The sequence below is a fragment of the Alexandromys fortis genome, unplaced genomic scaffold (genome assembly GCF_014885135.2).
Source record: "Alexandromys fortis isolate MF-2015 unplaced genomic scaffold, M_Fortis_MF-2015_v1.1 scaffold_72, whole genome shotgun sequence".
In the NCBI taxonomy this organism is placed as follows: domain Eukaryota; kingdom Metazoa; phylum Chordata; class Mammalia; order Rodentia; family Cricetidae; genus Alexandromys; species Alexandromys fortis.
In genome coordinates, this window is record NW_026067969.1 from 4,396,249 (window position 1) to 4,423,682 (window position 27,434).

Genomic DNA, 27,434 nt, shown 5'->3' on the forward strand with positions numbered 1-27,434 from the left:
TGTGGTTGTAAAGTCTTTGTACCACCTAGTATGTTTAGTCCAAAGAAGGGGAAAGGAAAGGTGTGTAAAGGAGGCGATAAGCTTGCTCCGTTTGGCTGCAACAGCATTCTTCAGACTGGTCCATGGATGCTCCAGGAGGCAGGTCTTGTCTTGATTGGCAGGAAACTTTCTGAACCTGAGATTGACCTGTAGCAGAATAAGTTGAATCCTGAGGTAGAGAAGGGTTATGGCTAGAGGCTTCTGGGCCAGCTCAGGAAACCTGTGGTAGGGTGACCTTCAGGCCTTTGAAACTGTCAGGTGAGGCGTGCGAATCCCATGCTCTCTGACAAATGGCTTCATTTTCTTTAACCTGAAAATTCATAAACTTGGGAACTTTGCAAAAACAAATTTTATGATGAAGTAGGCTAGTGTTCACTTTATTACTATTCAGTACTTGAAATTGTATTTATTGAATTCCTTAAAGGAATTCTTAAGTTGCCAGGAAAAGAGACTTGTCCTTTTTCATTGGTAGGTTGGTTTGAAACTGACAGTCTTGGTGAAACAAGGCAGTGTGTAAGCTGTTCTTCGCTGTTTCAAGTGAAGAAGAAAATATATTCTAAAACTCAGAATTAGAAGTACCAGCTATTATATATACTTGTGCAGACTGGAAGAAAAGGCCAAAGAAAATAGAAGAATCTGATGTTTCTTGTAGGGCAGTGGTTCTCAATCTTCCTAGTGCTGTGACCTTTTAATACAGGTTCTCATGTTATGGTGACCCCCCTAACCATAAAATTGTTTTCATTGCTACTTCATAGCTGTAATTTTGCTACTGTTATGAATCATAATGCAGATATCCAGTATGCAGGATATGTGACCCCTGTGAAAGGGTTAGTCGACCCTGGGGTTGAGAACCACTGATCTAGGGAGAGTTTGGGCACCATGCATTAATTACATCCGTGTTGTGATAATAAGCAACAGGCAAGAAGTGCCTAATGATGTATGTCTATGATCAGCAGTCAGGCAGGGGCTCCGAAGGCGAGGAGGGTTGGGAACAATATGATGGAAGTGATGGATGGAGCGGCACTCTCATTTGGAGTGGGGACGGCAAGTAGGAACTGACTCCAGACCATCTGAGTTGGAGCAGCTTGAGGGGAAAGGATGACAGATCCAAGCCCTAGGGAAGAACAGTAATGACAGTTTCCGCTTCCTGGGCATGAGCAAGGATTCAACATGTCATTCACCTCTCCAGTCTCTTCTTAACATCCTTTATTGATAGAAAAAAGCATATTTTGTTTCCCTGTGTGCCTCTGTTCTCACACAAAAAACAGACTCCGAGGGGTGTGGTTTGACTTAGTAAGCCTGCCTACTTCACAAGGTAGGTTCTTGCTTCCCTTAGAACAGACTGAATTTGGTTAATGTCAGCTGGCAGAATACCTCTCTCTCCCGATTCCCGCTCTCATCTTGGATGACTTAACGGTTTAGGTGGATAGAGGTCTTGCAGATGAATAGACTGAGATTGTGTGTCTCTCCCCCCCCCCCCCCCCCCATTTCAGATGAAGCCAAAGAATCTGGTTGTAAACCCTAAACTGATGGTTGGCATATGGGGCATAATGATCTCTGCAGGAAGAGATACATTCTGTGGGCAGTCAGGCTTCACTCTGAAGATTGTCTTCATGGACTAATGCACCTCTTCTTGATCCTTTCCTTTTGGAAACAACGCAGCAAGCAGAGGCTACCAAAAGAAAGCACCAAGTGTCCAGTGACACTCCACCAACAAAACGGAGGAACGAAGAAATACCCTCTCTTTCAGCCAAGAAAACCAGTGATAAAGAAACTCCAAGAACATTTAAGGGGAGTGCACACAAATTGTTTCCTCCAAAGAAGTACTTGGACAGTACAGGCAATGAAAGGCAAGAGAAGCCATGCATCAAGACTTCATCGCTGTTTAAAAACAATCCTGAGATCCCAGAACTCCACAGGTGTGTTTTGCGGTGCATGTGTGCCTTGGGTGTGAGCAGTCTCGGATGCCGCCTTTCCTTTGGCACCTTGGCACTGATACACACTTTGTCTTTCCTCTGCAGAGCTGTAGTAAAGCAGGTTCGAGAGCAAGTGTTCTCTCCAGAAGCTTTCCAGGAGCTGAACCTCCACCCACACCTAGTAAGTATCCCACCCTGCTCTGCAGGTTGCTGTGATCTGTGTCTTATTCAGTCTGTTTCTGCTCTTGACTCCCCGAGTGAACTCAGGTAGTCAGGTCATTCCCTGATGGCGGCACAGGTTGCTATCTTCACTTTCCTCTCCCCAGTTATTTTTAAGAAATGCTGACTTTCCTTACCCAATTTAGTTTCTGTGCTGGACTTCATTTATTGGGCTTAAAGTAGCTTTCTAATTACTGGTAGATGCGGTAGAACTGGTAGCAGATGTCTCTGTGGCCTTGGGAAGGGTGCTGAGTTGGCTGCTTACTGTCAAGGGACATGCACATTTTTGGAGAATGAAGGCAGAAAAGGCTGCTTAAATTTGCATTTTCTACTAGCAAATGGATCTTTCTTTCCCTCTTTGTTTAATACCATGAGTGAGTTTTCTAGTTACTGTGAAAAAGGAGAGAAAAACACAAGCTTGTCAGCTAAGTACAATTGACCTCTTCTTTCTGGTAGGCTGTGTGGGATTGCATCTCAGCCTGAATGTTAATGGGTGCATGGGGCTGGGTGATGAGTTAGTTATGAGGGTTGTCTTAATGCATTACCAGTTTGTAATAGCATCCTAATTCTACAAACTAGGAACCCAGCTAGATGAACCTGAAATCCTCCAGACCCTGTAGGGTAGAGGGCAGAACTACCACAAAGGTGAAAATACCGGGTTACTGGAATTTCATTTGATCACAAATTCAAGTGCTGTTGTCACTCAGAATTTTGTCTTTATGTCATTGAATATATTTGCATTAAATTGATAAATTCTTATTTTCCTATTCCCTTTTAGATTTCTACAATAAATACAGTCTTAAAAATGTCAAGTATGACCAGGTAAGAGGCTGAGGTGATCCTTGATTTTTTTTTTTTATTTTTTTATTCTTTTAGGGTTTTGTGAGTATAACCAGATAAAAATCTAAATTGTCCATGGAGTGCAGAGCACATTTGTGTCTTGGTGCTAGGAATAGCACAACTGCTAAAGGGCTTGACATAGCACTTAGCCTATGGGTCTCCCCTCCTGCTTGCAGGGATACCAGGTTTCTTTCTATTTCTACACTCAGCTCCCTACCACAAAACAACAGGTTTAAGATATCTGCCGTCAGGGCATCTCTGAAAATTACTTGTGCCAAAAATACGGTATTTGATCATGTTATTTCTTAGCAGTAAAAATAAGGTCAGCCAAAAACTGGGAGTAAATATTTGCTTGGGTAGAGTGGGGTACTGAAAAGATAATCTAAATGCTTGCTGATTGGAGACACTTGTTAAAGAGAAATTCAGAATTAAAGTTTAAACAGTAAGTTGTAGTCATAATTCACTTTGCATAAGTAAAAAGCAAGAACACAAAGGGGTAAAGAACCATCGGCTTTTTCCATTTTGTTTTGCTTTTATTTTTGAGACAGTTTCATAGCCCAGCTCAATTGGCCTCAAACTTACTTTTCTTTTGCCTCAGATTCCCTAATGCTAGAATTAAAGGCATATGCATCCTGCCTGGTTTGGTTTGCCTATTGACTCAGCCAAATTTTAATGAGTTCCCTGTCCATTTTGGGGTTGGGATTTAATATACGTGTTGAAAGTGTTCTCGATATATGTGACAGTTTTTCGGAAGAAGCTGTGGCTTGCGGCTTCTTCCCCACTTTCAGCCAAGTTCCAGGAGTTTAAAAGATTGATTCTGATCACCACAATGTTCTTAGCACTCTCTCTCTCAATGAAGTAACTTTGGGCAATAAGTAGGTAGAGCCAAACACAGGGTGTTGTATGTCAAGTAACCTGTGTATCTGCCTGAATTCATGACTAAGCCATGTGGTAAAGAAGAGGTGTGTTCTCTCTTTTGGGTGCCCCAGTGTTCAGAAGCAGAGTATCCCAGTGCTGCTGGAAGGCAGAGATGCCCTTGTGCGGTCCCAGACGGGCTCAGGTCAGTTGCTGTTTACCCTGCCCCTTATCCCGAGACACCTAGCCCATGATCATGTGCTAGGAAGGTGTCTGTGATGGTAGAGTCTGTTCTGTCTTGTCTGGGGAGGGTGGCCATGCTTGCTTTTGATGGGAGGCCCAAAGCTGTTATAGCTGAAGGAAGGTGGTGATGCTGCTGTGGTCAGTAGTGATGAGGGAATTTTCATAGTTGAGTTCTGCTGCTTCCCCTGTGATAGCTGACATAGCGGCCAGTATTCTTCACTCTGGATGAAGTGACTCTTTATGGCCTAAAAACAGTTCTGGCCTGAGCACAGTCAATGTCAGAGATGGACACACCACTTTCTGCCTGGTCAGGTCTTCTGACCCACTTTTGCCTTCTTGACAGCTCAGCCATGTTGAGGAGAAGCCCACAGCTTCCTTTAATCTTTCTCTATCTTCAGAGGCGGACTTGGGTTCACATTTGGCACACCATCACCACAGAAGCCGTTTAGCTGAGGGAGAACCTCAGAGTAGCCATTTCTTAGCTTCCACAGACGACTTTCAGGCTGCGCTTCTGTCTAATTTGAGAAACATCATTACCTCTTCCCTTGTTGATGACCTAATGAGCTGAAACGTTAAGGTTTTTTGAAGTTCTAAATTATTACAAAGCCAAGTTAGGAGTCATGGCAGACAGATAAAGTGCCTCTTGGATGTAGAGCATGCAGTTTACCTTCTCCCAGATTTGGCATTTTTACAGAAAGCAGAGCCTGTTTGTGTCCTCACTGATGCCACTCTCTTTTAAAAGGGAAAACTCTTGCCTATTGCATCCCTGTGGTCCAATCTCTTCAAGCACTGACATCAAAAATACAGGTGAGCAGAACATGTGTTTCTTCTCTGTGGTCTGTTGTGCCCATGCTGCTGCCCAGATGAACCCTAGTGGTAATACTAGGATTGAGGTTCTGTTTGCACTTAGCCTTGTTTTCTCTCTTCCTATCCAACTAAGTGTGAGTGTGCTGAGAGTCACAGTCACTACTGTCTGTGTGTAGGGCATGTGGGTAAAATGCTTCCAGTGTGACAGATGTGCCAAGTGCTGTCCACATGTTGCTTTCTTGACTCCCCATCCCCCGCCCATCAAGTTGTGGGGGTTACTGTGATAAAGTGGTGTAGGCAAGTAAAATACCCAAGGCCACATAGAAGTACCAGTGGGCATTGATTCCCACGTCATTTCTGTGTGCTTACAAAGAGGCAGCTCTGTCATCTGAGCTGTGATTTGTGGTAAAGCTTTGTTGCTAGTTCCCTGCCCTGGTAGGGTCCTTCCCTTTGTCTTACACAGTACCCTGCATTGGACCTCCTACAGAATTACTGTTAGGGAAATACTCCAACATACTTTGGTTGGCCCCGTCCATATATTCTTATATCCTATGTTGTATATCATGTGGAGTTAAATTATAACCTTACAGGTTCCAGTGTGTTTACTTTTGCATGAAGAGAGCTGGGCTTTCTATTTAACATGGTGATTTATCAGTACTGAGTGCCCACTAGTGGGTTTAGCAGTAAGGCTGTTACACAGCCAACATTATCTAGATTTTGTTCTTAGTTGTGAAACATGGTTAATGCCTGGACCAGGCTAGCTAAAAGTTGGATTGAAAAGTCTAATTGGCTGCTGTAAGCTGTGGGCACAGACTTCATCTTATAGCCCAAACTTTCTCGCAGGTGGCAGTGCCGTTACTTTCACTTCTTTCACTTGAGAGACAGTGATGAGATCTGAAATAGGGTGTTGTGTGAGTGCATGCTGACAGAGGTCTTGCTTCAGACACATAGAAGTGGACGTGCCTCAGACCTAACTGATCAGAATGCAGTAGGTTGCTGTTACACGTAGAGTGAATTATTGGGTAAATTACTGAATCAGTAGATAAGAGAAGGTAAGTGAGGAGCTGTAATAGCCAGCACTTAGCAAACTGTTACTGGCATGGATCTTCCAGAGGCTGAAGTGGGTAGTTGACAGTAAGATGAGAAATGGTGTCTCCCTGTGGCCTTCAGGGGTCCGTACAGGGTCTTCTGAATGGATGGGAAAGAATAACTAACAGGGAGCCCCGGTGGCTGCTCTCTCTAGACAGTCTTCAGAAGGACATGGCACTGTATAGTTTGTTTTTGTTGTCACTGTTGTTGTTTACCTAAAATGGATTTAATCTAAAGGAAACAAAACCAATTAAGGATGCTTGGTGAAAATTCCTGCCTGGCAGTCTTTGAGAGTGTTAGGACATAAAAGAAAAGTACTGAAGAATTTTCACAGAGCATGACAAAGGAAGCATGGCGGTGACACACGTGGGGTCCGGGGTGAACAGAGTTAGTTACAGAACTTGTCCGTTTTTAATTTTTTTGTAAAAGCCTGAGCTTTTAAAATGAATAGGTTAAAATATGTTTAAAAGTAGAGTTTTTTTTATAACTTTGTAAACTTGAACAAGTGTTCCTGCTGTGTTAGGTGAAGAAATGCAGGCTCCAGAGCTGCAAGCTATAACTGCCATTTCACAGACAGTTTGTCTGTGGTTCATAGCAAACTAGAATGGCACAATTATGTGGGCCTTTTCTTTTCTGTCGTTTGAGAAAGAGTCTCATATAGCTAGACTTGAGCTCTTAATCTTCCTGCCTATGCCTTCCATGTGCTGAAGTTGTGAACATGTGCCACCATGTCTTTCTCAGCAATTTTTTAATTAAATATTTTATCTAACATGTTATACACACATATACTATATTTGGAGCTGGCTCTTCCTCTGTGCCCCCTACTTTTCCCTCCCAACCCCTGCCCCCCCAAATCTAATACCCACTTAGCACTGCCTCTGTGTGTGTGTGCATGCATGCTTGCTGATTTGTTTTTGTCAACTTGACAAATCTAGACCTATCTGGGAAGAGGGAATCTCAGTGAAGGAATTGCCTCCATCAGATTAGCCTGGAGGCAAGTCTATGGGGGTGTTGTCTTGATTAGTAATGACGTGGTGGACCCAGCCATCCCTAGGCAGGTGGTCCTGGGTGATTTAAGAAAGCAGGCTGAACAAACCCGTGAGGAACAATCCAGTAAGCAACATTTTTCTGCCTGGGGGCATCAACTCCTGCCTCCAGGTTCCTCCCTTGACTTGACTTCATGATGGAATGTACACTAACTAAGTCTACTTGGTTTTGGTTGACATTTTAGCACAGTGGTAGAAAGGAAACCAAGGCAACATATATGAGTGTGGGTCAGCAAATTGTTTTTCTCTGAGGTAGATGAGGGAAGAATTCTATTTTCTAAGGATAAATGACTTTCTTCCATTAAGAACTTTATGGAGAGCTGATTCATGTACGTACGGTGAGTGCATAGCCTTGTCCCTAACATACAATCAGAGGAGAATGAATGTAGTTTGTTGATGTTTGTGGCCAGATCTCACCCTTAAGATTCTAGGCTAATTTTCTGCTAGAGGTTTTAGAGTGTTTGTTTTTTCTTTATATCAAGTTGCAGCATTTGACAGTATTTGAGCTGGAGTGAATCTTAGAGTTCCAGCCCAGCACTCCTAGAGTTGACTGAGAGCAAGAGATGAGATGACATACACATCTGGGAGGTGGAGTTTCTGCTCAAACCCTGGCCTGAGTGGTGGTTTTATTTTTATTTAAAATGCTTGGACTGAGCCCAGGGCCTGCACATGTTCAATTTATTCTCTGTATAACTGGGCAGATCCTTTTGTGCCTTTGTTCCCAGGTTATGACAAGACAGAGTGAACTGCTCTTGTAAAGTGTTGAGACCTAGCATTTGGAGTTGGTCGCTAAATATTAGCTGTTAACATCAATACTGTAATATGGCCATTTCAAACGACGATTAGATCTGCTTTTATATTCGGAAGTAGTAAAAACAGGTGTGTGGCTGTATATTTGCTCAGGATCACTAAGACCAAAGATTGAAATGTTCTGAAAATGGTTTTTCAAGGTGGGCATGGTGGTGCACTCTTTTTTTGTTTTTCGAGACAGGGCTTATCTGTATAGACTGTCCTGGCACTTGCTCTGAAGACCAGGCTGGACTCGAACTCACAGAGATCCACCTGCCTTGCCTTCCAAGTGCTGGGATTAAAGGTGTGTACCACCATCACCTGGCTGGGTTGTTTGTTTTTTTGTTTTTGAGACAGAGTTTCTTTGTGAAACAGTCCTGGCTGACCTGGAACTCACTCTGTAGACCAAGCCAGGTGATGGTAGCACACACCTTTAATCCCAGTACTTGGGAGGCAGGCAGATCTCTGCGTTTGAGCCTAGAGTCTACAGAGCAAGTTCCAGGACAGCCAGGACTATTACACAGAGAACCCCTGTTTAAAACAAACAAATAACCACATAACAAACAAAATGGTTTTCCAAACTGAACGTGGTGACGCATGCCTGTACTTCTGGAAGATGGTGTCTAAAAAACACCTTGACCTATACAATCAAGACCCTATCTCAAAAAAGAAAGAAAGAAAAACAAAGAAGTTTTTATAAGTTCCATTTTGAAGATTTGTATATTTCATTGTATGTGCATGGGTGTTTTTGTCTGTATGTATGTTTGTTCAAAATGCCTGGTCCTGTAGAGTTCAGAAGAGAGTATCAGATCCTTAGAACTAGAATCACAGTGACCCACCTCATGTGGACAAGTATATGTGTGCAGGTGTGTGTGTGTGTGTGTCTATGTCTGCAAGAGCAGCAAGCCTCATAACTGCTGCGCCATCTATCCCCTGTAAGCATCAATTTAATTCAGTTTTTCTATTGTATTCAGTGTAACCCTTGTAATTCATCATAAAATGATGTGACCTGGAAGCTGTAAGCAGCTAGTCCTGGACCATGGCCTGTTCCCAGCCTAGGGGCTGGCGTGGAGTAGGCATCTTCAGTATCTGCTCTCTCCCAGTTATTTTGGCTTTGTCTCTGATTTTTTAACATCACATCCATCTTGCTTCATGTACTCATGCCCTGTGAGGAATTGATGTTTCTTTCTTCTTGTCTGTGTAGTAACACCTTTTGAAATGTCAGAATCTCCTATCGTCACATGGTGGCACATTAATCCTGTTGTACTAGCATGTTTACTGTTCCTTGCTGGGGCTCCAGTGCAGTCTCACAAAGTTGGTGTTGAGTATAGACAACTTGGGTTTGAATTCTAAATCCTCCTCTCCTGAGTAAATGTTTCCAATGCAGAACATGAAAGCCAGACTCTAATTGGATTTGCTGCTGAGCCCATCCTTCACTCTCACAAGTTGCTCACTCATGCTCTCTGAGCCCTTGAAGAGAGAGGCACCACTGACACAGTACCTTCTTTACATTGCTTTGGATTTTTATTGTTGTTTAGATACAGTATGTCTGAAAATTTAAGATATTCAAAGAATTCCAAGTATCTATTGGGTGAAAACAAAGCCTCACCTTCAGATTCTTAGGATAACCTCCTGAAGCAGGGTGTCTCTTTCAAAGAACAGCCAGTCGCATCTGTCAAACAGGACTGCACACTTCCTTTTTGCCTTTTTATGTGGAGTCATTTGTTTCTGTCTTGTACTAAGCACGCAGATGTTTATATATATATCATTTGCCTTTTTGATACAGGGTGTGGTCCAAGCCACCCTCACTCAGTCCTCCTGGAATTGTAGTTCTGTGCTTGTCATGCCTTGGGTGGTTTCTCACTGTGCCGCATTGACCTGCCCTGGTTGTTTGTTTGTATTGCTGCTTTGTGGCAGGGTCTCTTGTAGTTCTGATCTCTGCTCCTCCTTCTGCCTCCCATTATGTGTCATAAATACTGGGCCATGCCTATGTCAGCGAGTGGCATTTATACATTATGTTCAGAAGACAGCAGTTAAAATTCTGGACGTCTGTGAAATGTTCTTCAGCTTCTTTGCACACATGTGTACATATAGGAATACCCGGAAGTGGGATTTGTAGTTTTGTTTTAATAGGTAATGCCAAAATTGATCTGTTAGGGGCTTTTACCAATGTGTGCCCACTAGCAGTATGGTTTTTGGTTGGCCATGCCCAGTCGGCCATCAGCTGTATTTGTCTTTCTGTATTTGATTCTACTCCAGCCCCAGTTGCTCTTAGGACTTCTCTGTGTTGTTAGTGCTACTGTGACTGCACGGCTTCCGGTTACTGCCCAGAGATGAAGGGGGGAAGTTTGTGCACAGCTTCCAGTTACTGCGTGGGTGTCAGGTGGGGTGGTGGTGGGGATGTGCTCCCACAGTATCATAGTGGCTTCTGCACTTTTAAGATACTTGGAATTGTCTGTGTGCCTCTCTGCTACCCACATTCCACATTTGTTAGGACTTCATTATAGACATTAACTGATTCAGAGAGCAGCCACATGATAGTGAATCTTCACTAAGGAGAGGGTTCATTTTTCCTCTAAAAAATATTGCCTTCACATGTGTTTTAATTGTTCTTCATATAGATTCTAATTCTTTGCTTTTTGTTTTGTTTTGTTTTGTTTTAGTTTTGGTTTTTTGAGATAGGCTTTCTCTGTGTTTCTGGAACTACTCTGAAGACCAGGCTGGCCTCAAACTCAGAGATGTGCAAGCCTCTGCCTCCAGAGTGCTGGGATTAAAGGCATGTACCTCTACCACCTGGCCACATTTTCTAATTTTTTTATATTGGAAGGCCATTGAAATTTGGTTGGTTTTCCTTTAATTTTTATTTTTTTTTTTTCATTTGAGATAGGGTCATGATATGTAATCCTGGAGGGCTTGGAATTCCCTCTCGCTTGCTGCACTGCTCTGGCTTCTTGAATACTGTGAGTGAATGTAGATGTATGCTGCTGCACCTGACCTGCTTCTTGTTGCTGTTGGAGACAGAATCTTGCTATGTAGCCCTGGCTGACCTAGAACTCACTATAAAGACCAGACTGGCTTCAAACTCACAGAAATCTGCCTGCCTTTGCCTCCCAAGTGCTAAATTTAAAGGTGTGTGCCACCATGCCTCACTTGGCTTTTGTTTTTTGTTTTAGTTTTTTCAAGACAAGGTTTCTCTTTGTTGCTTTGGAGCATGTCCTCGAACTAGCTCTTGTTGACCAGGTTGGCCTTGAACTTACAGAGATCTACCTGCCAAGTGTTAGGATTAAAAGCATGCACCACCACTGCCCAACTTGGCTTTTTTTTTTTTAACCCTAACCCTAACAACCTAAACACTAACCCTAAACCCTAAACCCTAACCCTAACCCTAATGGCTTTTTTTTTTTAAGTGTATATTTTATCTGCATATATGCTTGTGTGTTACGTGTGTGCATTGTCTATAGAGTCCAGAAGAGAGTCAGATCCCCTGGAACTAGAGTTACAGACAGTTGTGAACCGTTATGTAGGTGTTGGGAACTGAGTCCTGCTCCTCTGTTCCACTGAGTTATCTCTCCAGCCCTCACTGGCTATGGATTTTTATATTTTGCAATCAGCTACTTGACTCAAATACCTTATTGATTCTGTTATAGTTTCCCCCATATAAGATAAAATGACATCATCTCTTGTGATTATATTTTTTTTCCATTTTCCAGTTCTATACATATTTCTTCCTCCTATTTGGTTGAATGGGGCAGCACTGTTGGCACATTAGTCTGTCACTGTAGGTGTAGTGGGTATTTTTGTCTCCTTTTCTTCCATAGAAATGTTTCTGATGTTTTTAGCTGGCCACCCATAAGTTTCATCTGTCTCAGTCTGACATTCATTGGTCCTCCTCATAGAATTAATCTCTCTCTCTCTCTCTCTCTCTCTCTCTCTCTCTCTCTCTTTTCTCTCTCCCTTCTTCCCTCCCTCCTTCCTTTGAGGAAGGATCTCATAAAGCTCAAGCTGGCATCAAACTAAAAGCTTGACTCTCTTACCTCAGCCTGTACCTGACACTCTCATTGACATTTTTTTTCTATCAACAGCGCAGTGATGGACCCTATGCTTTGGTCCTAGTGCCCACCAGAGAGGTAAGCAACTTGCATGTAGGGTGAGGCTTGTGTGTGCACTTGTGAGGGCTGTTGACTTGAAGTGCTTTCTCCACTTCCCTGCTAAACAAGCTGCTGCACATACTTGCTTTCCTCCCATTTCTTTCTGGGAACCATTGTACAGATTTCTGATAAGGAGGGAGATTTATGTGCTGTTTGAAAATAATGAGCTAGGCATAAGAAAACATGTCTTCATTGTCAAAAGAAAAAAATGTAATGATACTTAAGTTAATGACCCTTCAAAAGGAATTTAAAGAATTGCATTTTTTGTTTGTTTGCTTTTTGAGACAGGATTTTTCTGTGTAGCCTTGGTTGTTCTGGAACTCACTCTTTAGACCAGTCTCACCTGGAACTCACAGAGATCTGCCTGCCTCCCCAGTGCTGGGATTAAAGGTGGGGTCCACCACTGCTTGGGGAAGAATTGCATTTTTAAACTTTAAATATAAGAAAATAACTAAAAACATTTGGGTATAAAACTCAACCTTTTTTTTAGTTAATGAAGCTACTGTTAATTCTCTCTTCTCTATGAACATTAAGTAGAAATCACCTCTGTCAGAGTTGCAAAATGTGTTCACAGGGGCAACTTCAGATGACTCCATTGAAAACTTACAGGAAAATGGAAATTTCCAGACAGCTTTCCCTCCCTATCTAGATTTTTTTTTATTTTATATTTTTAGTGTTTTGCCTGTGAACCACATGTGTGCAGAGCCCACAAGGCCAGAAGAGTGTGTCAGATCCCTGAAACTTAAGTTAGAGATGATTTTGAGCCTCTATGTGAGTGCTGGGAACTGAACCTGTGTCCTCTGCAAGAGCAGCCAGTTCTCTTATCTGTTGAGCCCTCTCTCCAGCCCCCTGGTCAGCCTTTCATCCAGCCTGCTCTGTCTGTCTCTGTTCTGTCCCAGGAAGGAGCAGGCACAGGGAGATGTTTCTAGTAGCACACCTGTTGCTTCCCTAGACCACCACCCACACTAGACATGTGGTGGAACAACACAGAACCTTGGATGAAATTCGGTAGGGGCTGTTTTGATGGTGTTTAAATGATTGTCACCTACATTAATTTCCCTTGGCCTATATTCATTGGGTTCACTGGTTTTGTTTTGTAAATGTAGAAGTGACCACCTCTATTTTCAGATAGCCTGCTGTAGCCTTAGGACATGGCTAAGTTCCCTGAGTGCTGGTCAGGCCAGGCCACTGATGTCCTAAAATTGAACTTTTCTGTGTGACACGTTGGGAATTTGAGCCAGCAGAGGGAGCACAAAACACTATTTTTTGTATGTCTAGGAAATGTATGTGACGTCTTCACTCTCATTCCCTAAACTGACAGATTCCAAAGCCTGTTTAAGAAGAGAGTATTTCCAGGATGGATTTTCTGTGGAGGATTACTTGTCCTAAGCCTTGAGCTGTAGAATTGCATCAGTTGTAAATTGATCAGTTTAGATTGTCTTTTCTTAAAAAGTGTGAAAAGGAAGCAAGGGCCCTGCTCACTGTCTCCAACTTTTAACATTACAGCTGGCTCTGCAAAGCTTCGACACTGTCCAGAAACTGCTCAGGGTAAGATAAGCCGTGAGGCTGTGTTGTCTTCCTTTCTGACATTGTGAGAAGAGCCATGTGGCATAGTCTGAACAGTCCAACAGTCTAAGTTGTCAGGATGTGAGAAAGTCTCCTGATTCATCTCGTCAGTCTATCTCTGGCTTCCCTAAGGGCAGTTTCCAGGTTTCTCTGTACAGCCTTGGCTGTCCTGAAACTGACTTTATAGATCAGGCTGTCCTCGAACTCAGAGACTCTGCCTCCTGAGTGCTGGGGCTTAAGGTGTGTACCACAACCGCCCATCTAATAACTTTTGCTAGTAGTTGCTACAAGTTAAGTGTTATTGTTGGCTCACTTTACTTGAAATGACTTAAAGGCCCAGCCCAGGGAAAGCAGCAAAACCCTGTAAGAGCATTCAGGAGAGAAGACAGCAGAGCTAAGGTTCAGCTCCCACAAAAGTTGTCCAGGAGTCTATATTTCCTTTCTGTGATCTAATAGTGAGTGGGGAGTGTATTGCTTAGGTTTTTATCCCCCACCCCACCTGCACAACAGTGAAATATATTTTCTATTTGGACACCATTAGAAAAAGCAGGGTTGGGGGGAGCACTTGGACTATTTCACAAGCTCACGGTTGTCCTGACAAGTACACGGTTGTACTTCTTTCTGGTCTAGTGCTGCAGCTAATAACCCAGGTACCTCGGTGACGCCAGGCTGCATCTGCACAGAAACTCTTCACACTACAAAGTCCAAGTGCTCTCTGCTGCACACGGGCTCATGCTAGGAACTGAGGATCAGCTCTGCTTCTCAGGAAGGGGCTTTTTTATGTTGATTGTGATGTGGTATTTTTATGTAGCCGTTCACCTGGATTGTCCCTGGAGTGTTGATGGGCGGAGAGAAGAGGAAATCGGAAAAAGCTAGGTAGGAGGAAGTGGGTTTCTTTATTCCCCTTGAAGTTTTTCTTGTTCAATAACTCTTGGTTCTTTAGCATGCAAGAGAGCCTCCTGTGCTACTGTGGCCCCTGGTCCCCACATGCAGAGACAGGCCAGGTCAGCACTCACCTCTAGACAGTGCTTTTTATCACAGATTCCCTTCTGATATAGTTAGTGACGGTGCTATGACCTGCTTAACTCATCCACTGAGTGTCCCACAGGCCCCTTGTTTGATATGAACCCCTACATGTGGCTCCCTTTGGTACATATTAAGAGTTTGGTTTTTCTGTTTAGATTTATAAAAACAAGATAGCTAGACCTTGTTGTCTGCATCTATAATCCCAGTACTTAGGAGGATGAGGCAGGAGATCAGGAGTTTCATGACTAGCCTCAGCTATATACTGGGTTCAGGACTAGCCTGAGCTACATGAGATTCTGTCTTTAAAATAAATAGCAACAACAAACAGGTGATAATTTCCTTAATACTTAGGAAGATCTTAGTGCATTGTTTCCCGGCTCTGCATTGGAGCTTTCAATGGCTGTCATTAGAAAACTGTTAGATGTGTAAGTGGCACTTTAGCAGTTACACCAGTTCTTTGAATCGTCTGCAACTTGAGAGTGAACATAAAGCTTGACACTTAAAAACATTGATCAGGTTAGATTCAGTTATAAAGAACAACAATAGGGTGCAGGGTGCAGCCTCTCTATCTTTTTGTGTCCTTGTGGAGGCTTCCACTTGCAAGGTTACCTCAAAGCCTTGGATTGTTGCCAGAGCTTCAGCCATTGCACTTTAGAAGTGACAAAAATCGTCATAGATCTCTGTCCAAAGGTGCCATATGTGATTGCACATTCTTTATACTTTATTCCATAGTCAAAGCATAGGCATGTTGCCATAGTTAACTGAAAATGAGAAAACCTAGCCAAGTAAGATTTGTGTTCTATCTTCTGCTATAGAATAATGAGATTATGGTTGTTTGGGGAAGAGGAGGAAAGTTAATGATTTTTTTTTTTTAAAGGATGTACTAGGGAAAGTTTGGAGGGGAGAGGAAATGAAAAATAGGGGATAGGTCTGAGTTTGAGGCCAGCTTGGTCTACAGAGTGAACTCTGGGACAGCCAGGGCTACACAGAGAAACCCTATCTCAAAAAAAAAAAAATAATAAAATTGATCCTTTAAAAAGAAAAGAAGCCGGGCGGTGGTGGCACATACTTTTTTTTGTTTGTTTGTTTTTCAAGACAGGGTTTCTCTGTGGCTTTGGAGCCTGTCCTGGAACTAGCTCTGTAGACCAGGCTGGTCTCGAACTCACAGAGATCCGCCTGCCTCTGCCTCCCAAGTGCTGGGATTAAAGGCGTGCGCCACCATCGCCCAGTGGCACATACTTTTAATCCCAGCACTTGGGAGGCAGAGGCAGGTAGATCTCTGTAAGTTTGAGGCCAGCCTGGTCTACAGAGCTAGTTCCAGGACAGGTTCTAAAACTACAGAGAAATTCTGTCTCCAAAAAAAAAAAAAAAAAAGAGGAAGAGGAAGAGGAGGAGAAAGAAGAAGAAAAGGAACAGCTAGATGCCTGTCTATCCAGGATGTTCTAGAAAGATCTGTGAGTTAGATAAAAAAACATTGAATCAAATGCTTAAAAATTCTTTCAAAGTAAAGTAGTTAGTGTGATTCAGTATAACTAAATCACAGTTCTATACACAGAAGAATGAAATCTCACCTTTCTGTTCTTTTTGCTTGAGGCTTCGGCATTTGTGCTGGACACAGAATGACTGTCTCCTTACCTGTTACTTGTATTTTTACTGCTACACTGTTTGACCTATTTTCTTTTATGATACATTATTTAAACAGACTCCGCAAAGGCATAAATATCCTTATCTCAACTCCTGGGCGCCTGGTGGATCATATAAAATCCACAAAGAACATTCACTTTAACCGAATACGGTGGCTGGTTGTGGATGAAGCAGACAGGTGAGCCTGGTCTAGGAAGCAGGGAAGGTGGGACAAAGGGACTGTTTGTCCTGCCATCTTGGGGACAATTCTGTAACCTAGTAGTTTCAAGTTTTCTCTTTACCTGGATTAAAGTTCTTTTAACTTTCAGGATCTTGGATTTGGGTTTTGAGAAGGACATCACAGTGATTCTGAATGCTGTAAATGCTGAGTGTCAGAAACGGCAGAATGTCTTGTTGTCAGCGACACTCACAGAAGGTAAGTTGAGAAAGAACTGTGGGCTGATGCCAGTGGGTGCCCCTCTTAGGGGAAAGGACAGCCTTCTCTGTCCTGCTTGCCCAGCACCTAGGAGGAGTGAAGTGGCTGCTGGTGGACACACCTGGGTGCAAGGGAAATTGGTTGGCCACCGTTTGGTTTTGGTAATGGTGGGGCAGAAGCAGGCCCCACCATGCAGGCGATGCTCTCTCCTTGGCACTAGTTTTAGTGTGAGCACCCCCCTTTTTCATTACGAGTCCACATTCTCTAGCTCCTTCTGACTCCTCTACCCAAGCAAGACATTCTTGGCTGTTTTACAGATAGGAAAGTGAGCTTAGGAAACAGAACTGCTTCACCAGTTTCATCCTGCATAAGGAGTCACCGTGTAGATGTGACCAGTGCCATGTGTGATTTAATTGATCTTGTAGGCCCCAATATGATACCTATGAGTTAGCTGTCATCTGCGTGACTTTGAAAATATTACTAAGAAATATAATCTCTAGAAAAGGGATAATTGATCAAATAATATTTCTTTATCAAAAAATACTGCTTTGGCCAGGTGGTGGTGGCATACACCTTTAATCCCAGCAGTTGGGAGGCAGAGGCAGGTGGGTCTCTGTAAGTTCAAGGCCAGCCTGGTCTATAAGAGCTAGTTCCAGGACATGCTCCAAAGCTACAGAGAAACCCTGTCTCCAAAAACAAAACAAAAGCAAATTTTTTTTTTTTTTTTTTTTGCTTTATGCCCTTACTCTTTTGGGTAATGGTAGACAATAGTTCAGTAAAGTCCCAAGCAAGACCTGCAGCCAAGAAGTCTATGGAACTATTTTAATCTAAGGTTTTGTAGAGAACTTTTGATAAAAATGAGGTACAGATATCTGATGAGGGCTAGAAAATGCTGAGTTTCCTGAAAAACTCAAGTGGGTACTCTGGGGATGCATATGTAACCACCCTGTTTTGTTCTTTTTACTGTATCCAAGGGGTAACACAGCTAGCTGATATCAGTTTGCACAATCCAGTTAGTATCTCTGTCCTGGACAAAATTTGGGACCAGCCCAACCCTAAGGAAGATATTAGTACCCAGCTGGACAGCTTTGCCATACCAGAGAGTCTTGACCAGCATGTGGTATTGGTTCCCAGTAAGCTGCGCCTTGTCTGCCTTGCAGCCTTCATCATGCAGAAATGCAAGGTAGGACTGTGACTTAGATCTGACCAGGTTGGGGAAGTAGCACATATTTCATTTGTGCTGGGTAAACATAGCAGTGAGATAAGGCCCCAAAACAAGAAATTCTAGAAGGGGCACTTAACTTTGTTCTGAGTTAGTGCATGCATGCGTGTTGATTATGAATCCCAAAACAGTGGTGAAGGACCCGAGTTAAGGGCAGTGAGGGTCATAGCAGTAAATTTGAATATACCTTGTTGGGGCTAATGGGAATGTCATTGATGATAGAGGCATGCAGGAGCAAGGCATTTCTTGTAGACTCTTAGACCTGGTGTATTTGCTTACCAGATTGATAGAGTGACCCTGGGATATGAAATGATAGCTTTAGGAGCTGCTGCACCCTGGGACTGTGGCCCGGAGTTACTAGTTGGTGACAGGCCCAAAGTATAAAGTACATTTGTTTTTCTCTTTGAGGTTGAGGCTCTTATCATTTTCTTTGTGGAATGGAAAATTTTTAATAATTAAAGGTTGTGTCACTGTGTTTCCAAAATCGGGGCTGGCATGCACAAGTACCTTAGAGATTGCTTGTTTTAGGGGCATCTATGCTTACTGCCGTGTACTTACTTTCCCCATCTGTTTGTGTAGTTTGAGAAGGATCAGAAGATGATTGTCTTTTTCTCAAGTTGTGAGCTGGTGGAGTTCCACTACAGCCTCTTCCTTCACACCCTGTCTTGCCGCTCAGGGGCCGCCACTTCCGAGCAGCTACCATCTGCTTCCTGGCCACTAAAATTCCTTCGGCTGCACGGCAACATGGAGCAGGAGGTGAGCCCACTTTTCCCTACCCCACATTCCATGAGCCTCGTAGATAGAGAGCCCTGGTGCACTTGTGTCCTTTTAGGCTCTCCTGGACCAGGACAAAAACAGCCCAAAATGGAGGAGTTGCTGGAAGATGCTGGTGAGGGAGCCTATTGTTACTTGGGCTCCTGCTCTGGAGCTCTCTTCCACCTGAGAGAGCTCACAGCCCGCTTGGCCTGCGTCTACCTCAGCCAGCTGTTACGGCAACTGAGTAGCACTAAGTAGCTGGCACCAGGGAAGGCTTTTGCCTTTTTAGTACCCAGTGTGTAATTAGGGCTTGATGTCTTCAAATTAAGAGCATTAATGGAGCTAAATTGTGGATCCCATATGGTACTGCTGAGCGCGGCGGCTGTCATTGTCAACAAGACACAGCGCTGCACTCTGTGAGCACTTTGGGCTGGGAGAGGGTACTGCACACCAAAGGGCTTTGGTCTCTCCTGCAGAGTGAGCTTCCTGAAGAAGAGTACCCTTCCCTGCTTTTAGATGATCTGTATAAGCCTCACTTCTAGGCTCTTAACAAGGCCATCCTTTGGGAATTGGGTGGCTTATGGGAGGGGCACCTCCCTCCTAGATGGTCCGTAGGTTTGAAATAAGAACCATCTTGTGATGAGGTTTTGGGCATCTTAGAAAATGAGAAAGCTGCAAGTCAGGATAGCATGGGTGAGTACGTGTTGAGAGCTAAAGAGACGGTAGAGGTCTGAGGTGATTGGAAACAGGTCCTTTCCCTCACGGTTTTGTTCTTTGGCTTTAACAATTAAGGAAATGGAGCCCAGATAAGTGACCTTCCTGAAGGTCACTCATGGATACAACTTCTTTGCCACTAGATGTATAGAAGGCACAGAATATTCTCGCCTTTGTTAGTTTCCTATTATACTTTCGGCTCTTCAGTTGGTTGAGTCAATCAGTTTTGTTCTTGAGGACCATGTGTGGTCTTGGGTTTTGTTTTAAACTTGGTTTTTTAATTCTCTGGGCACCTGCCAGTCCCAGAGTCATTCTGCAGGGGTGTAGGGGAGATGCCAGGTAACTTATATGGACCTCAAGGGGTTTCAGTAGACGTGAAGAGAGCCTCTAGGTAAATGATCTCAGACCGTCCATTTCATGGTGATATGGTAGTCCTACATGGTGCTCCTTCTGGGAAAGACTGCTTGTGTTCTGGCCCTGACTTTGCCAGTTACTAACTCTCTGTCTCCAGTTCTCCAGTGTCACGTGATAGTGGTGTTTTCTTCTAGGGTTGGCCTGCCATCATTATCTGCTGATGGTCTTAATTTCATCTTTCTCAGGGATAGTTCAAGGTTCCTTGCAATGCAACTTGATAATTGTTAATATTCAGTCTACACAGATTCCCCATAAGCTAAAAAAGAAGGCAGGAGGTAATTTCCCTGCTTTTTGTCCTCTATCTATCAAAGTTAAGTGTCTTTTTCTAGACTAATTCAAAGAATCCCAGTTAAATTTTCTTGGTGTGTTACCAGATATGACCCCAATACCTGGGAATGGTCTCCCTAGATGACCAGAGACGTTACCATTTGGAGATGTGCTGAAGAGGTAATTAAAGCCCAAGAGTTTGATAGGCTTTTCTCTTATCCAGTATGTGGGTGCATCATATCTAGTCTTTGATACAGCTGTAAATGTTACAGAGACCATGCAGCAAATGTCTGTCCCATCCAGCTTAGACCCAGCTACATCCTTTTCTCCTCTAATCCTACTGGCAAGTTCCTTAACCTCTCCTACTTATATTGAGACTTGAAAAGTCCCTGGTGCTATGTCCCTTGATGGCGCCCTGAGCCAGGTGTGCCCTGGGGTTATAGCCATGGGATAGAGTGCATGTCCACAGATGACCAGAATTGTTCACCATATTGCAGTGGGGCTGTGCCAATGCCCACAGGGAGACATCCTCTCAGCATTGTTAGTAGCTTTTCTATTTTATCTGTTGCTGGCAGGCCTAGCCAGATCTCAGGTGTCTGCTGCTCTGCGACTTAGAGGCACACTTGGTGTGCATTCTTCAGTTCATGCTGAAGCCTCAGGATTCACTCACCTTTGCCCCTATGATCTCTTTTTTAAAAATTAGCTAAGGGCTCTACTGATGAGTATAGAAACTTATTTTAGAGAGGCTCACCTGGTAACAAAACACTGGTCATGCAATAATGTTGCAACTGATTGGCTGAATCCTATTTTGCCTCATGAGATATTATAGTCTTTAGATTTTTTATTGGCCGAGATGCTTACGTTCAATTGGTGGATGATTAAAGCGTATTATAGTATAGTGAGGCACCATGTTTGTAAACCACATGTTTGGTTTTGTTGGGCATAGAAAGGGAAGTATTGAGGTATTACTGGTGCTGATGGCATGCTTTAATGAAGGCTAATTTTATTTTTTTCTTTAATATAGATACAGATTTTCTACAATTAAAATGTATAATTTTAGCTTAGTGTTATTATTAGTATTTTTGTTAGACTTGCCTAGTATTCAATTCAATCCCAAACTAGGTTTGAACTCAGAGAAGTGCTCCTGCCTTAACTTCATAAGTACTGGGATTACAAATGTGAGTCAACCCTGACTTAGTAATTTTATAAATTGTGTGTGAGTGTTGTTCATATAAATGTATGTGCTCTTGTGCAGGCCAGAAGTCACCTTGGGTGTGGTTCCTCAGAAGTCTTTATCTTGTCTTTTGATTAGGGTCTTTCATTGGAACCTAGGGCTCACCAGTTAGACTATACTGTCTGGTCAGCAAATTCCAGGTATCTGTCTGTCTACCTCAGTAGTGCTGGGATTGCAAGTGGCTTTGGACATGGATATCAGGGGCCAAACCCAGGTCCTCCTGCATGTAAAGGAGTACTACTGAGCTATTTCTTAAGCCCAGTTTCTATAAATTTTAATTTTAGAAGGTTGCCCTCTAAGAAAATTGGTATTACTTTATTTCTCTAGAACACAGCTTCTTAAACTGCATGTATGAGGCTGTGAAATACATCAGCACTAAACTCAAATGTAAGGTACTTCATGTGACTTCACTGCAGCATTGGTTTTGAACATGCAGTGTGTGCACTGTGCACATGCTACACAACACAAATGAAAGCTGCCCAAAACCCTCAGCTCAGATTGCTGTGTGGAACTGCAGTGCTTATGCTGCGCATACAAAATCTTACTCTCATATAAAAACAGTGGTTTAATTATGGAAAACAAAGCCTTGTAATATTTTCCTATCTATTTTTTAGCATGTAAGTACCAAACTAATACATCTTTAAATTGTGTTTTGTTAAAATGTTTGATTTTAGAAATTGATATTTAAAGCCAGGTGGTGACGGCACATGCCTTTAATCCCAGCACTCAGGGAGACAGAGGCAGGCGGATCTCTGTGAGTTCGAGGCCAGCCTGGTCTACAGAGTGAGTTCCAGTACAACCAGAGATACACAGAGAAACCCTGTCTTGAGGAAAGGGAGGGAGGGAGGGAGGGAGGGAGGGAAGGAAGGAAGGAAGGAAGGAAGGAAGGAAGGAAGGAAGGAAGGAAGGAAGGAAGGAGAAATGTTTAAGTTGGCTTGGGTTTTATAGAAAATCATTAAGTGAATTTTGGCTTGAGATAATTTTCAGCAATTTCATATGTGTAGGTGTGTGGCTGTGTGTGAAGGTGAGGGGCTGTTCCTCAGAAACCCTCTACCAGGTCTCTGCCAGGGTGCCCAGGTATCTACCTGTCTCCCCTACCTTGACAAGTGTGTGCCGCAATACCCAGCTTTTGTTGAGGTTCATGGCATGTGGTTTCTGGGGAACTGAACTCAAGTCCTCGGATTTGTAGGCAAGGAAGCGCTTCTGAACTAAGGCTGAGCATGTGTTTGTCATTTTGTGCTATGGGTTTCTACAGCTGATATTCTCAACTCTGAAAAACAGCTGCTGGTGCTTTTTGTTCTGTAATCAGCCAAGATGGAATTCTTAGCATATAAGCAAGCACTTCCAGCTCATTAGTGCTCAGATCTGTTTTAGTCTTGAATAAATGAAGTTGCATGCCTAGCAAAGAATGGATTTTTTTTGGTGGGGGGGTTGTTTGTTTGTTTGGTTGGTTGGTTGGTTTTGATTTGGTTTAGTTTGGTTTCTATTTCTTTGCTTTTGAAATAGGGTCACACCTTTTTTAGGTACACATTCAGTTCTAAAGCTGTTTGAAACTCTGGTAGCTTGACCAGGCTAGCCTCAGGCTGGTAGTGCTGTACCTGCCTCTGTCTTTTAAGTGTTGGGATTATGTGTATTTTCTACCACGCCTGGCCGAACAGTTTGTTTTTTAAATTTAATTTTTTTCGGCTAAGCATAGTGGCATACACCTTTACTGCCAACACTGCTGAGGCAGAGGCAGGTCTGTTTTACAGAGTGAGTTCCAGGATAGCTAGGGCTACTTAGTGAGATCCTGCCTCTAAATAAATCAGTAAATATTTGTGTGGTACACTAGCAATAAATGTTTGATTTATGTACCGAATTTACTCACCTGGGGTTGCATAATTTCTAGATTAAAAACTGGACTTGATTGGGGAAAGTTTTAAACTCAGCACTAATTTTTCTCTAAGAATATTTTAAATGGGGACCTTTGCTGGTGCTGGTATTTATGAATGAATGGCACTTAAGGCAGTGCCCCATTGATGCTGACAAGGCTCTGGTCTCAGGTTCAGTCATAAAATGACTCTCTGAGATGTGAAGAAGCCCCTTCCTCTTTGCTGCTGAGCCACTCTGTGCTAGGGAAAAAAAATAGAGCAAAGGAAATTGGAGAATTTATATGAATTTAAACCCCCCTGTTAAGCGTTTATCTCAAAGAGTTTGTCCGGCTTTTCCTGTTCCTGTAGGAAAGAACTTCCGTATTTCACGAGTTCTCACGTTCCAGAACAGGAATCCTGCTCTGCACGGTAAGTGTCACTCTTCTGTGTGTCAGGGTCAATTCCTGTGACACAGTAGCTGTGATTATTTTGTTGTTTTGTTTCTGTTATTTGAGATAGGGTCTTACTATGTTGTCCTGGCTGGCCTCACAGAGATCTTCCTGCCTCTGCCCCTGAGTCCTAGGATTAAAGGTGTGCACTACCATGCCCAAACATGGCTATAACTTTTGATCCCTTGACAGTTTGTCCTGTGTCCAACCCCCTGAAAACTGGTATACCTGGGCCCTAATGGTGGAGCTGGTTTCTCTGCACCTCTGGATTGCCACCTGGCTGTGCTACATGGTATGGGCTGCCACTGTTGAGAAGACTTGGCAATTTGCTCACTAATAGTGGCAGCTGTTAGTCTGAAAAGGTGTGAATTTATCAACCAAAAACTTGTAAATTACAGCTATTGGGAGTAGTTGGAGCTGAGAAAGTCTTTGCACAACAAGGTGTCTATGCTTGCTTACCTTCTTAAAGAAAAGTCAAAGCGCCTGGCAGGGTCTGTCTTCTCTTGTCTGATACTATCATTGTTCTAGGAGCCCAATTCATTTGCCTCAGTCTGCAGTCCTGTCTTGTGGCCTCCAGCACATACCTCACCTTTCTTACTGTGCATCGCTAATGCTGTTTTGAGATTGAAAACTCATGCCTTCCTTGTTCCCTACCTCTCTAGGGATTCACTTTCTTAGCTGTTTGTTACTCCCTCCCAAGATTAAAATACTTTTTCTTCCTCTGCCATTTGAGTGACATAACTTACAAATGGCTATTGTAAAAACTCCCATATATACAATAAGAAAAGTGCACTGTGAACTTAGTAAATCTCTCAGGCCCGGGCTAAGTGGAAACAGTGACATTTAGCTATCTGAATGCCTCATTTACTGCAGTTACTTTTTAAGGAACTCCTATTCCATGTTCAATTCTAAAGTAATAGTCTTTTTCTTTCAATATGCAGTTTGCAGGTAAGGTCAGCTTTGGTGGTAGAGTATATTTTCCCATCTACTATAAGGCCTACCCAAGACCTCACGCCAGTGCCATCATTTTCCTGTGGACATGGCAGAGTGCTCCTGCATACATTGTCAGACCTACATATGTTGTTTAATTTCTCTTAAATGGCTTGCCTCCCAGGGAAACCTGTGTCAGAGCAAATAACCTTTCTCTTTATGTCAGATGCTCATGCTTATTCTAAAAGCATCTTCAAATGTCTGAAGCGAAGAGTGAATCCAGATATGGTACTTAGTAAGGAAATGGACTGTGGCCCTTCTGCCTGCAGGAATGTTCTGAAGCTCTCACCACACTTGTTTGTTCACTGTCCAGGCCCATGTTGCAGTTCTCTTACGGTGTCATTCTGACCTCTGGCCTGGGGCCTTTCCCACTTACAGCTCTAGTTCCTTCGCATTAAGCTCTCTGATGTTCACATCTGCTACAGGTGCAGGATCATAAGCTCTGTGAAGACAGGGCTGTTTGTTCTTGTTCTATCCCAGTGACAACACAACAGGAGCGTAGTAGGCACGTGGTGTTTATGCAGGAGCTGGGTAAGCAGATAGGCCTCAGAGACTGGTGGACCTTGCCTGTTTTTAGACAAACAGATGCAGTTTAATGTACTTGCTTATTTCAGAATAAGTTCTGAAAGGTGAACTTAAACATTGTCTCTGTTAAAACATAAAATAGGAACTTTTGTGATGGAATGAGAGTTAGGAGCCTTAAGGTCCTGGATATACCATGGAAAATGTTGAGGCCTCCCATATGTAAAAGATAATGCTTTCCAGATCTGGGAAGCTGTAAGTCCTCAAAAGAAAAAGTCCAGGTACTGGAATGAAGCTCAGTGTTTTAGAGGCCCTACATGAAAGAAAAGGTCATACCCTTTGAAGGTAAATCTTCCTGGGGTCAAAAGCACATATGCACTTCCTATTCTATCTGGCTATTGCCTGCAGCTCCTGCCCACCATGAGTGAAACAAATCCTTGTCCACATCTAATTACCTAAACATTTTGTTCATAGTGGTTGGCTCGTCTTTGTTGGTTCCAGCATATATACTGCAGTGTCAACTTTTCTCAGCTCTGCAAAGACTGGGTGAGGCTTACCTGTAAGCCACGATGCGATGCGACTAGGGTTCCATGATGATAGGTGGTGTATCCTCTGTGTTCCTGCTGTTGCTATTGTATTTGTTTGCTTTCTCTCAGCACTGTGTCTGTGAGCCATAGTGTATGTGAGCCACACTGGGATAGATGATGGTTGGGCTGGGGAAATAATGTCACTCTGCCTTCTTATAAGCAGCCTGTTGCTCGCCACGCTATCTGAACACTCCAGGAGCCTCCGTGGTGTTAATGAGGAATGAAGGCCATGTCAGAATGAGGCAGGTCGAGAACTGGTTTCTCTTGATAAAAGGAATTGTGTTCATTGTTGTGTGGGTCTTTTTCTCTTTATACCAAGCCTTTTACATTTTTTTAAAGTAATTTTTATTTTTTTATGTTCACTGGTGTTTTGCCTGCATCTGTGTCTGTGTGACAGTGTCAGAAGCCCCAGAGCTAGAGTTACAGACAGGCATGAGCTGCATGTGAGGTTAGGAATGAACCCAGCCCTCTGGAAGAGTAGTCAGTGCTCTTAACTGCTGAGCCACCTCTCCAGCCCTAAGATCCTTTCAATAAGGCAGAGAAGACTAGATGGATGTCTTCATGAAAATAAGGAAGCTTTAGTGTAACTACATTGTGTTTCTCACTGTTGGCAAGTTTCTCTACTCCATTTTTCTCTCCCTGCTAGTAGTGGTTACAGGTATGTAGGCTGTGTGTTCGCCTTAATTTTACTTGTCTTATAAGCTAGAACCTTTGTAATTTCATGCAGCTGTCCCAGGACCTAATACATACATGGCTCTTGTAGACTGGCTGTTTGGTAGAGTAGGGCTGTGGTGAGGGCATGAGTGGGGCTGAACTAAAGGAGAGTTGGGACAGACGCATTCTGTGTGCAAGAGAAGTCTTAACTGGAGAAGAATGGACTGGGTGTGGTGGTACACAGCTCCCTGTAATCGCAGAATTGGAGAAGTAGAAATAGGAAGACCCAAACCTCAGCCTCAAACATCCTGTCTCAAGTAAAACATCAATGAGGCAAGGAGTGAGGATGAGAAAGGAAACTGAAACTTGGGGGCCTGTTTTCTAAATAGAATTGAGAAATTAAAGGAATTGGGCTCGGGACTTTGTTTTATCTATAGAGTATTTTTTCTGCTGGTTCTTTGTTATAACTTGCCCAGAGCCGTGGCAGGGAGTACTGTCTTTAGATCCATGCAGGAAAATGCTACTGGGTACCCACAAAATGAAATTCAGAGTCCGCTCTGGTTTTAAGGTCAGCACCAGGACTTTTCCTGGTGTGTTTGCTCTCCTTGGTAGTCCCTGGGCGAATGGAATGGAGTGTTGTGCTCAGAAAGGAGAGGCCTCTGATGCCTGAGTTGTTGGCTAAGCGCACCTAGGATGGATAGACTATGGGTATCCACCAGGTAGGTTTCCTACCTAAGAGCTTCGTGCGAGTCCCCTGTGCTACCCCTCCACTGGCTCATTGCTTTTGTTTTGTTTTCTCTGATTGAAACACTGCTGTCTGCAGTTCTTAATTTCCTCTCCTCCTGGGAAATTTACTGTGCCAACGGCAAAGAGACAAAGAAGCAAGGACTGTACGTGTCCCCAGACTGGGTTCAGAGCCCTGCATGAATGTGACTCTTACACTTCTGGTTGTGCTTTTCAGGGGAAGTTTATCCTTAACACCTAGTTTCTGCACTGCTAATGGAAGGATCATTTGGAGATTGTTTGCTGTTTACTCAGTCACGCTAACTCATGTTGCCAGTTTTTTGGCGGCTCCAGCCAAGATCTCTCGCCCCTGACAGCTTCTGCACTCTCCCCTTCCTCCTCTGATTACG

At 43.3% G+C, this 27,434-nt stretch overlaps 1 protein-coding gene across 2 annotated transcripts in view; it reads left to right on the forward strand.

The window, feature by feature from the left end:
• Positions 1–27,434, forward strand: part of Ddx31 (DEAD-box helicase 31) — a 70,045-nt gene that overhangs the window by 3,096 nt on the left and 39,515 nt on the right. For both annotated transcript variants that reach the window (XR_007594112.1, XM_050154918.1), the window contains exons 2-14: positions 1,702–1,958; positions 2,061–2,136; positions 2,953–2,996; positions 4,004–4,074; positions 4,855–4,919; positions 11,926–11,970; positions 13,498–13,539; positions 14,369–14,433; positions 16,286–16,405; positions 16,536–16,642; positions 17,617–17,825; positions 18,444–18,620; positions 23,469–23,528. Coding sequence is in view for 1 of the 2 variants with exons in the window: in XM_050154918.1 (XP_050010875.1) it covers positions 1,702–1,958; positions 2,061–2,136; positions 2,953–2,996; positions 4,004–4,074; positions 4,855–4,919; positions 11,926–11,970; positions 13,498–13,539; positions 14,369–14,433; positions 16,286–16,405; positions 16,536–16,642; positions 17,617–17,825; positions 18,444–18,620; positions 23,469–23,528 (1,338 nt within the window). In the remaining variant the exon portion in view is untranslated. The remainder of the gene's footprint in view (positions 1–1,701; positions 1,959–2,060; positions 2,137–2,952; positions 2,997–4,003; positions 4,075–4,854; positions 4,920–11,925; positions 11,971–13,497; positions 13,540–14,368; positions 14,434–16,285; positions 16,406–16,535; positions 16,643–17,616; positions 17,826–18,443; positions 18,621–23,468; positions 23,529–27,434) is intronic.